Source organism: Lepisma saccharinum, chromosome 4, assembly GCF_977018435.1.
Source record: "Lepisma saccharinum chromosome 4, izLepSacc3.1, whole genome shotgun sequence".
NCBI classification, from domain to species: domain Eukaryota; kingdom Metazoa; phylum Arthropoda; class Insecta; order Zygentoma; family Lepismatidae; genus Lepisma; species Lepisma saccharinum.
Genome location: NC_139232.1, coordinates 61,219,893 through 61,232,448, shown reverse-complemented (window position 1 = coordinate 61,232,448; position 12,556 = coordinate 61,219,893). Strand labels below are relative to the sequence as shown.

The following is a 12,556-nucleotide window of genomic DNA, read 5'->3' as shown; positions in this document are numbered from 1 at the left end:
ACTTGTTTTCTGTATTTCTGACAGGCAATGGAACTTAGATTTTTCAGTGTACCAAGGTGGAAAAATTTTTAAAATATGGGGATATGTCAAATTAGGAGGTTTCACTGTACTTGGTTAACACTGTTTGAAACAGTTGCAATATTGTGTACAAATGTGTCCGTAAATTTGGTCTAGGAATTAATTCATGCGGTTGTTACGCACACATTGAAGCTGTAGTTCAAACACAAAATACATAAATACCTTAAGAAAAATATTGTCCATTGCGAGCTGATAACCGTCGCTGTGCTTAAACTTGCAGAGCAATTATCAATGCAAATAAAATTGCGTAATTAACGATAACCGTTATATTTAAAATAAATACAATACAGGTGCAGAAAATCTCACAACTTCCATCACCATTTTTACGTATTATTTCTCGTTGCTATGGTTACAGCAATTTGATTTCTTGTATTTTATACAGCGTGATAAGATGATTATAACAATATATATATAAAACAAATAAAACAAACATGCATAAGTTAAAACAACATCAATAACATAAATAATATTAACTTTGAACATGACAATTTGAGAATAGGACAGTCTCAATCTCTCCCCTTCTCCTGGTAAAAAAAAATAAACATTTTTTTTTATATATATAATATATAAGATTTGAGTCCTGCTTTTAATATACACTCGTCAGGATAATGAAAGAGTTCACTTGACATAATGAAGCAATTTACAAATTTACAATACTCTTTTTACCAAAGTTCTGAAAATGTCATCTTAGTGTTCGAATTTACAGCTACTTATGCATCACTTCATGACAATTACATTAGTTTAAGCAATTCTTCTTTTTTCTCATCAGAACAATTAAATTTCTTGATATTTGACAAGTTCTGCCTTGTTGTTATCTTCTTTCCGTCCATAGACATCAAAATTGTATAATTGTTTTTCACAGCATCAACTATATAGGGTCCAAGCCATAATTCCATAAACTTATGAATTTTCTTGTTAATTGCACTACTATGTTCATGATTTTTCACTAAAACAATATCACCTGGGACTATCTTCAATTTATTTGCATCACACTAAATAGGTTTGGACTTATATCTTTCCTTAATACGTGCTTTGGCGATAAAACACTTGTGTTTCCAGGGCACAAACTTTAAATCATCTGGCCAGTTAATTTGATTGAGAATTGAATCTTTTAATTCGTGATGAAGGAAAAGTTCACTAGGTGTGAAACCTGTTATTTCCGAAACTGAATTATTTAGAAGTCCTGTTACATGATTCAAATATTTTACCCAGTCCTGATGATTTTGCGAAGTACATAATCGTAACAATTGTATTAACTCTTTGTTGTACCTTTCCACAGGATTTGCGAAAGGCGAATAAACTGAAGTGGTGATATGTTTTATGTTACAGTCATCCATATATAACTTCCACTCTTGTGATTTAAATTGGGAACCGTTATCTGATAATATTACCTTACATGCTGGATAGTGGTAAAAATACTGGAGCTTGAATTTGTGCCTTCCTTGACGGATAAGCCATTAAAAATTTGGACATCGTGTCAACTATTGTTAATATGTAACTATATCCTTGTGATTTGGGTAACGGTCCAACAAGATCTATTGATAACATATCATGTGGAGTAGTAGAATATACATGCAATTCATCCTTACTAATTTTTGTGTGAGCTTGTTTAGTTTTTGCGCATGTTAGACAGTCGTTCAAATACTGCTTGATACTAACTTTCATTTTAGGCCAATAATATAAACTTCTGCACTTATTAAATAGTTTATAGTATCCAAAATGATCTTGTAAGTCATGTAATTTATGAAGAATTTTGGGTACTACAATAATAGGTACTACAAGTTTCCACTTGTCTTCTTTCAAATGTTTCAGGAATAATATATTATCTTGAATCGAATATTGCCTTTTTATATTCTGTGACAAATTCCCATTTTGTAACTTTTGTACAATGGCACTGCAATAAGAATCCGAATTTTGACTTTCTTGCCAAAATGTTACACTATCTTCGTCAAGAAAATCAAGACTTATGTTATTTACATATAGTTCCGATAGAGTTGGAAAACCTGTACTTAAATCAGGATATCTGCTTAAAGCATCTGCAGTTTCATTAGATTTTCCCGGCACGTGATATACATTATAATCAAACATTTGTAATTTCAAACTCCAACGATTTAATTGTGGATTCAAAGTTTTAGTAGATTCTAGCCAAGATAAAGATTGGTGATCGGTAAACAATTTCACCTTAGTTCCAGCTATGTAAATGTAGAATTTTTCAAAAGCAAATAATATCGCTAAGCATTCAATCTCGTGAGTATTGTATGATAACTCATTGCCTTTAAGAGATCTGCTAACGTATTGAATTATACGTGGTCCTTCAGAATTTTCAGTTGAGTCTTGCCATAGAACAGCTCCTATTCCTTTCTTCGAACCGTCTGTGTTGACATTGAAAGGCTTCGTGAAATCTGGTTGATACAAAGCCTTTGGAGATATCAGTGACTTGCGGAGGTTTTCAAAAACTGAAGCATGAACATCATTCCATTGCCATTTTGATTCCTTTTTCAACAGATCATACAAAGGCTGTGCCATTTCAGCAAATCCTTCAATAAACTTTCGCCTCCAATTAGCTAATCCTAAGAACCTTCTCAAGGAGCGTTTGTTTGTTGGAATTGGAAAATTAATAATTGCTGAATTCTTTGCAGGATCAACCATAATTTTATCACCGGACACTATGTGTCCAAGGAAGCAGATTTCTTTGTAAGCAAACTTACATTTGGAAAATTTAATAGACATTTTGACACCCTTTATCTTTTGTAAAACTAGTTCTACATGTTGCATATGTTGAGACCAATTTTTGCTGAAAATTAGAATATCATCCAAATAACAAACAACAAAATTTCTGCAATCGGTGGAGAATATTTATTTCATCCTGTCCTGGAACACTGAGACTGCTGATCGAATCCCAAACGGAAGATAGCGGAAAAGATATTGTCTGCCTCTATAAGAAAAAGCTGTGTAAGGATATGAATCTTCAGTCAACGGTATTTGAAAATAACCGCATGATAAATCAATTGAAGAAAAATAAACACATCCTAGGAACCTCTGTAACAGTTCGTTGATTGCTTCTACTCTCACTTGTGGAGAGATAACATGTTGATTAAGTTTCCTAAAATCGATCACAGGTCTCCAAAGACCTCCTTGCTTTGGCACTATATGTAGAGGGTTAAGATATGGTGAAGAATCTTGGTAAATAATTCCCCATTTCTCCCACTTGGAAAGCTCATCTTCTTTGATATTGGTATGGGATAAGGTGTGCTTGTAATAGGTGTTACAGTATCTAATTGAATCTTGTTAGGTTCAACAATTGCTTTTCTAGGTTGATCCGAAAATTGTATGTGATAATACGACAGGAGTTTGAATAAATCAGCTTTCTGCAAATTGTCTAAATTATCATTTCTAAAAACAGACTCATAAATGGACTTCTTAGCTGGCATATATTCTATATCATCATTCAAAGTTCACGCATCACGTAACAATCTACATGAATAACTTTCATTATCATTTAATGTATCTTCGGAACAAAAGTTAGACTTTGTACAATACTTCGAATCTTCTGTAGAAGAACATTGCCGAGTTAAAACAGAGGAAATTTCCTTTCCTTTATCATTTAGCAAACTTACATTCCCTTCTTTAAAATCAATTACAGCTTTATATTTCCTCAAAAATGGAACTCCTAAAATGACATCGGCATTCAACTCTTTAAGGACAAAAAATTCCATAGAAAAGTATTAGTTCTTTATCTGCAGATTAATAATTTTACTGCCAACAACTTTACACTTTTTGGATCCAGCGAAACCGGTGAGTTTTACATCTTCCACGTTATCCAGTTTAATGTTGCCAATCAAAGACGGTAGTTTACACCAAACGTCAAAATTTAGAACATTTGCCTGACTTCCAGAATCTATAATACAAACTACAGGTATCTGACAAATAATTCCATGAATAACTGGAACTTCAGTTAATGGAACCGGAATATCATAATCACTAACAGTCCATTCAGGTTCTTCTTCAAACCATTCCAATAAAAAATTCACTTGTAGTGGTTCCGATATTAAGTCTTTATCATCACGTACATTCATAATTTCCTGTGTTTGAAATGAATTTCGTTTGTTCAAATTTGGCCTCTCCGAAAGAAAGCAGAGTAAACGAGGCACTTCCATCCGCTCCTTTAATTTAAATTTGTTGTTGATTGGTAAGATGTTCCAATACCAGATTGTCGTGTAAAGGTCCTTGATACATTTCCAGAAGGAGAATTTGATATTCCAGAAGTTGTAGATGCATCTTGCGGTTGTAATGAAGTCACATTAACAGGTTGACTGTAAGTAGGAGCGAGAGCAGGCTCACTTGTATACTGCGCTTGCCTATTGTAGAAAATCCTTCCATTCTGACTACTGTTAGGTAACTGAGAAGTTATAGCATCCTGATTATAATTCCTATTTGTAGTGTCACTGGAAATACCAGAGTATGCATTATTTCTTTGGAATCTAAAATTATTTCTGTTATTATATGTAAATCCTGAATAGCCACGATTATTTCTACATCCTCTAAAACTACCATTGCTACCTCTAAACTGTCCATATCTTGAATTAGCATTGCCAAATTCATTAGTAAAAGGTACTTGAGCATCCATCGACGAAGTCTGAGTAGAAGATGAGCAAGTGTTTTTGGTGTGTTTAACATTACTTTGCTTGACACTAAATTTTGATTTCATACTGTCAGGATTCTTGTTGGGTTTAACCTTACTACTATTATCGGTTTCTTCCGGTAGGAAAATAAGTCCTCTTCTACTAGTTCGGACAACATCTAATTTCCTTAACATAGTTGTTAACTGGTCCATAGAACGTATCTCATGACAAGTTATGTTATTAGCTATATTATTTGGTAACTGGCTAATAACTAATTGAATAACATCCAATTCGCTTTCGTTCTCAACTAAATTGCAATAATTTGAATATGTTTTCAACGCAAAGCTTTCTAAATCACCATGTACTGTAGGATCATACTTCCTGTTCCTTAATACTGATAACTGAGACTGTATTATTTCCGGACTTGCAAATTGTTTCATGAATTCCCTTTGAAAATGATCATATGAAGAAAACATACGTTTGTGAGTTCTATACCAGTACGCAGCTCTGTTGGTGAAACACTGCTGAATACTCTGTAGCCTTTTGTTAATTGGAATGCCCATAAGATCAAGCATAGAAGTAAGATGTTCTAGATATTCTCGAGCCGATTGGTCTTCTATTTTCCCAGAAAATTTGGGTAAATGAGACAGTTCATTTATCTTTACATATGTTTCCTGTATCCCCAACAGTAATTACAGGTAAAGACGTTGGAGAAATATAACGATCAAACTGACTTTGTGGATTATTACAGTAATTGTTATTTGTATTTGACTCATTAACACCAATTTCAACATTTGGACAACTTGTCCCAGTCATTAAATTTGCATTACGCCTTTCACCTTGAAACCATGGTCTGCAAGCTTCATTCTGCAAGGAAGAAATATGACGAAACCCACACGTTTCACCAGGGACATTACTATGATGAATGACAGGGAGGTTAGGTTCTTGCGAGTATGTAAACATTTGATTTATGTAACTATTTTCACCATCAGCAGAACAACATTGTTGAACATTGGAATGTTTATCAATATTTGTAACGGTAGAATTCAATCTAGAAGTTGTCTGCATATTATTAATCGCATAATTACTTGTATCCTTAAACTTTACACTATTAGGTGACATATTATTTCGATAATGTTCCTCATTGCAGGTTGGAATAAATCTTTTGTTTCGCTTCCAGCGAACATGATTTCGAACATGCAGTTCATCGAACGTTGTTTTCACATGGGTTGTTAAAGATTCATCAGATGAATAAGTAGATGAATTAGTCACCCCCGAGTCAAATGCATTTCTAGCCCTTTCACGTGATGTCTTAGTTTGAGAACTATTTTGTGCAAGGGGAGGTTTCAAATTTCCTTTTGTGTTGCATTGAGAATTTGCATAATTAGTTTGCAAAACATCAATACGAGATTCTATATGTTGAAACCTGTTATTACAATCAATAAGATACGTTCCAAAATGTACATTTTCCTTACCAGCAACTTCCAACGATGATAATCTATTATTAATATCAGTTATTTTGGATGAATATACTGTAATAGATTTATCGTATTCACTAATCAAATCTTTATTTATTAAAATTTGTTGTCCTTGAACGTCTTGTTCTGTTCGGATTTGAGAAATATTGCTATTTAAAATACTTCCCAAATGTTCATTTTTCTTGACACATTCGGAAGCTATTGAATCAAGTTGTGTTTTAACATCGGAAGTCAAGTTGTCTAATCTTTGATTAACAGTATTAATTTCTTGATGAACCAATTCAAATTTTGAAGTTAGGTTACTCTAAATATCCAATTCCAATTGTTCAAACTGAGACTTAATATTCTCACTAAACTCTGCAAATTCTTGATTAGATTGCTGTAACTGTAATTTCATATCTTGGTTAGCAAGATCCATTCGTGTTTTTAGTTCTTCATTAGACTGTTCTAACTGCGATTTCATTTCAGCATTAGACTGTTCTAACTGCGATTTCATTTCAGCATTAGACTGTTCTGTGATTTCATAGAATTTTCTAACTGAGATTTCATTTCAGCATTAGACTGTTCTAACTGCGATTTCATTTCAGCATTAGACTGTTCTAACTGTGATTTCATTTCAGCATTAGACTGTTCTAGTTTTGTCTTGAGGTCTTCATTAGAAGCGACCATAAGCAATTGAATACTCTTAACAGTACTTAACAAATCGCCAAAATTCGGGCTAAGAGTTTCTAGATAAGCTGGCAAACTAAAAGGATCATAATCTGGTTTGCAACCTTTACAATAATAATTTTCTAGTGTAGTCGAATAAATTGTCCAGTGAGTGACTGTAATGTAAGTTTGAGACAAGATATGTGATGCCATGACGAGCACTGTGTACACTGAACATACCTCAAATCATTGTCAGGATCATTACAACAAGATAATTTGTCGGGTTTTGTAGAACAAACATCATGTTCTGTAGTATTCGCATTACTGGAAGCGACTACGGGATTACCAGCATCAAAGTAAGTAGTCATTGTATTAGCCTGAATGTTTGATTCTTTACGCGACGATTTAGATTTACTTTGCTTTAACTTATCAGCCATTGTGATCTTCGCGCATATGACGATTCACTTAAGAAGTTACGTTATACAAGCACACTGAAGATTGTGACGTAAGTCTTACTTCAGCATATGACAAAAATTCTGTTCCATTACAACAGACATTCTTACCACTGTCAGAAGATTGCACACTTTTTGAACAATCCTGGCTTCTGGGTCGCCACTCTTGATAACCGTCGCTGCGCTTAAACTTGCAGAACGATTATCAATGCAAATAAAATTGCGTAATTAACGATAACCGTTATATTTAAAATAAATACAATACAGGCACAGAAAATCTCACAACTTCCATCACCATTTTTAGTACGTATTATTTCACATTGCTATGGTTACAGCAATTTGATTTCTTGTATTTTATACAGCGTGATAAGATGATTATAACAATATCTATATAAAACAAACATGCATAAGTTAAAACAACATCAATAACATAAATAATATTAACTTTGAACATGACAATTTGAGAATAGGACAGTCTCAGAGCCACCACTTTCGCCCATCTGTCAGGCAAGTTACGGATTCCGTGGCGAAAGAAGTCCTCATCCTTTGAAGCGATCCAGTCAGAGACCCATTTTTCGATATCTTCTGAAGAAGTGAACTGCTGTCCAATCAAATCGTTATTCATGCAATCGAACAAGTAGTAGTCCGAAGGAGCAACGTCTGGTGAATACGGCGGGTGGGGTAAAACTTCCCATCCGACATTTTCTAAATAGGTTTTGACTGGTTTTGTGACATGTGGCGAGCGTTATCATGTTGAAAAATAAGTTTATCATGTCTGTTCTCCCATTCTGGTTGTTTCCTGGCCAAAGCTTGCTTCAAACGCATTAATTGTCGTCGATAACGTTCTCCATTAATAGTTTCAACCGGTTGCAGCAGCTCATAGTACACCACACCTTTCATATCCCACCATATGCACAGCATAACCTTTGCACAGTGAATATCTCGTTTCGGTTGTGATAGACCTGGTTCACCTGGCTTCACCCAGGCCTTTTTTCGTTTCAGGTTCTCGTAATGGATCCACTTCTCATAGCCAGTAACAATGTGATGCAAAACCCCCTTTCTTTTCTGTCTTTGAAGCAGCAATTCGCAAATGGTTTTTCGTCTTTCAACATCTCTGTCTTTCAATTCATGTGGAACCCAATGTGACATCTTTTGAATCATTCTCATGGCTTTGAGGCGTTTGGAAACTGTTGTTTGATCAACGCCTAATGTTTCTGCAAGTTCTTCCTGCGTTTGACACGAATCCTGATCGAGCAATGCTCTCAATTCTTCGTCTTCAAATTTTTTTGGCTGTCCAGGTCGCTCTTGGTCTTCCAGGCCGAAATCACCACTTCTAAACCGTGCAAACCACTTCTGACACCTTCGCTCAGCTAGCGCATGGTCACCATACACTTCCACCAAAATACGATGACTTTCAGTAGCACTTTTCTGCATGTTAAAGTAATGAAGCAGAACACCCCGCAAAAACATTTTATCTGGCACGAACTGCGCCATGTTCAGTTGACTACAAAATGCTGTTGTTGACGCGTCAATCAACTGCCCAATACTACGAACGATGTGCGCTGACAGGAGTTTTCAACGCATGTGTGGCTACACGGAACTGTGGGACAATACGCTCGTTACGCCATCTCTTGTCCAGGCGCACGAATTAATTCCTAGACCAAATATTTCACAATAATATAGTAAATGTTTCTATTATAGTGCTTTTTTATTGCTGTGATGCTTCGTTCTATTTTATTAGTGTAAAGTGACTAGCCATGTAAGGTTGTGAATAACTTGGTAGTGTAAGCTTAAAAATTTCCGGGAAATTGAATGAAATGTTGCATCAAAAACAATAATGCACTTTAATACTAATATATACTATATTATTATATTGTAATATTTAATTAATTTAGGAAATAAATTAGGCTCATTAAATAATATTCTAAAGTCAAATGACAAAGCCATTGATCTAAAATGATTTCTGGTCAAAATTCATTTTGTGAATATATTATGGATATACAGGGGGGACAGGGTGCAAAAGTAGGTATACAGTTACAGTGCAAGTATTTGTTTTTTATCTGAAATAAAAATAAAACAGACTGCTTCTTTTCACAGTTAAGTTGCTATATTACAACAATGTAACATTGACAACATCCATTATATAACAGATTCTTTTTGTTTAAAAATTTACTAACCATTGTTATAACTGTATCTTTAGTCAAAATGAAAATAAATGTCTGATGAAGGGAGCGTGTGTTCTCCTGAAACTTCACAGCGAAAAACTGTTTTCTTATGCTTGTAATAACCGTAAACTACAGGAAAATAATTCTACAATGCAAGCAATGCGTACATACAAGAAAAACTAAAAATTATCAGGTTATCTTTAACGGAAATCTTGCTGCACCTAACAAGAGAGAAATGAACAATGATTTTATATCATCTGATAGAGCAAAGTAGCATACAGTAATATACAAGTAGCAACTGTATACCTACTTTTGCACCCCTCTATTTTGGAAACTATGAAAACTAATGATTGGCTTTAATCGTTGACTCAATCTGGAGCATGTGCAAGGGAATTTCTTTGTGGTGTCTCTTGAATTTCATATCATCAGTATTTGCCAAAGAGAACAAGGGTTGAGCCAATTTCACAGGAATCAAGCGAGTGTCATTTTCTCATGATTCAATTACAATGCAACCAAATGCACAGTTCAGGTGATCTGAGTGATTGATGCAATTCCCATCTACTGACTAAGTGTCCATGCTGTAATTCAACTTTCTGTTTGGATTATATGTATATAGAACAAACTAAAGTGTACAGCTAAAACATGTTTCACATGTAATAAAACAATAATGTTTTTTTGTTTCAATCATATTTCAGAGTATATAAGATCTCATGCCACATTTCTTGTTCATTACTTTTACATGATTTGTTACCTATTTTCTTTAACAGTTAACAATCCTTTACAAAAGAATGAAAGTGAAAGGTCTACAGCACCATGATTAAACATTTATCACATCAAATGCTGCAACACAAAATGTACACATGCACTCATAAGTCCAAAATGAAAATGCATCAATAAAAACTTACAATTAATAGCTAACAGCAATGTAACAAACAAAACTGTTTTAAAATAAATATCACTAATACTGCAGGGAAAGTACATGTTTTCAGGCAGAGAGAGAGAGAGAGAGAGGTAGGACAATTAAATTGTCATGAGTACGAGGATTGACAAGAACTATACAAAATTCTGCAGTAAGGAAGTCAAATAACCTTAATAGTCAAAATTCTTACCATTTTCCATCACATTATGACTCATGGAAGCTCATTGGGCAGTTTTCCTGGCAAAAAAATATTACAAATAAATCCAGTGATTTATAAATATTACAACATTGTCTCACCAGTGAGAACATATATAAAAGAGCACACTTACTACAAATAAAATTCTACTAAACAAATTACTTTTGTTAAGAATTCACGGACACCATTCCTAACCTTCTAGTCTGGACAGATGGCTTGCCGTATCTGTTTCGAACTTCTTTGATAAAAGCACCCTCCATAGTTCTCACCACTTCATTGAAAAATATATGAGCAACTTGTGAATACAAAACTGATCGAAATTCAAATGACACTGAAAAATCAATGATGCAGGTTTTTGGGTTTACTTTTAGTCCTGGGCTGAACTTCCATTCTGTTAATAAATAGTTGAAGAGTTTACCTTCTGTACATATGGCTTTCACAAGCGTAGGCTTTACTAGAGTTACACTTGATGTATAGCTTTCGTTGATGGGGGGAAAACCAATTGAGAGGTCAGCTTTTAAGTAATCTTTTCGTCTTAATGTTACTGTGGACTTATTACACCATGGAAGAAAATCCTTGTAATGCTCGACATCTGACACGACATTATACATTTGGTCCATGGTGTACCTGAAAACAAAATAGAAATTTATGTATAACTTCTTATTCTTTAGCATATACATTCATTCATGATTTTTTTATTATTTGACGCATTGCTTCAACATTTTATACAATGCTTTCTTCAGTTCAATTGAATATGAAACCATAGTACACTCGCCTCAATTAGTACTCCGGCACTTTTTCTTAATATAGCATATTTGCAGAAGATACATTCAAAATACAAGTGTATCTACACTATGTTGCCATTCGTCACCGGACACCCCATACCAGTATGTTAATCCGGTCGCAGCACCACATCAGTATCGTGTAGGGCCACCTATCGCTGCAATGACGTCCGCAACCCTTCGAGGAAGACTTTCCACCAATTTGCGATACGTGTCGACGGGAATCTTGCCCCATTTCTCCTGCAAAGCGGCAAACAGCTCAGTGGTGTTTTTTGGGTGGCATGGCCTGGCTCTCAAGCGGCGCTCCAACTCGTCTCAAAGGTGTTCAATGGGGTTGATATCTGGACATTGGGCTGGCCAATCAAGTTTTTGCACATCCATGTCCTCGAACCTCGTGTTGATAATGCCTGCCGTATGACATGGAGCATTGTCGTGCTGAAACAGGTATGGGCCAATACCGAATTGTTCCCACAATGTTGGTAGCGCAGAATTGTCCAGAACTTTTTGATACGTAACGGCATTCATGTTTCCCCGAACTAAAACAAGAGGACCAAGACTGTACCACGAAAAGCAGGACCATACCATGATGCCACCTCCACCGAATTTCAGTGTGGGTACGATAGAGTCCTGTAAACAGCTTTCACCGGGCATACGCCACACCCACACACATCCATCGGACCGCCACATCTGGTAGCGCGATTCATCACTCCATAGGATGGATTTCCATTGTTCGAGAGTCCAATGGCAGCGTTCCTTGCACCACTGTAACCGACGGGTTGCATTGCTGACTGTGATATGCAGCTTGTGAACTGCTGCGCTACTATGAAAACCAAGTGCGACTATCTCCCAGCGGACAGTACGATCACTTGCAGCATTACTGCAAGCCGATCGAAACTCCTGTGCCACCATCTGTAATGACGCCTTCCGGTTTGACTTCACCACACATTTCAAGCATCGACAGTCACGATCTGTTAATATTTTCGGTTTACTGGGTCTGGGTCGGCATGTCATGACCCCCTCTCACTTCCACTTCTCTATAACAGCACTCACTGTCGACCGGGGTATCTGAAATTTGTCGGAAATCTCACGGGTCGAATGCCTAAACCTGTGGGCTCCAATGATCATACATCTTTCTGCCTCACTCACTTCGTGTCGTCTGTCCATATTGACTGCTGTAGCTGGTATGAATGTATTATCAACCGGCAACACCTTTTAT

The 12,556-nt window shown here is 35.6% G+C and overlaps 1 protein-coding gene across 4 annotated transcripts in view; it reads right to left on the bottom strand.

The window, feature by feature from the left end:
* Positions 1-9,239: 9,239 nt before the first annotated feature.
* Positions 9,240-12,556, bottom strand: part of LOC145986500 (coenzyme Q-binding protein COQ10 homolog A, mitochondrial) — a 169,836-nt gene continuing 166,519 nt past the window's right edge. For all 4 annotated transcript variants that reach the window (XM_083120580.1, XM_083120579.1, XM_083120577.1 and 1 more), the window contains exon 3: positions 9,240-11,185. In XM_083120580.1, coding sequence (XP_082976706.1) covers positions 10,726-11,185 — 460 coding nt within the window. In that variant the 3' untranslated portion in view covers positions 9,240-10,725. The remainder of the gene's footprint in view (positions 11,186-12,556) is intronic.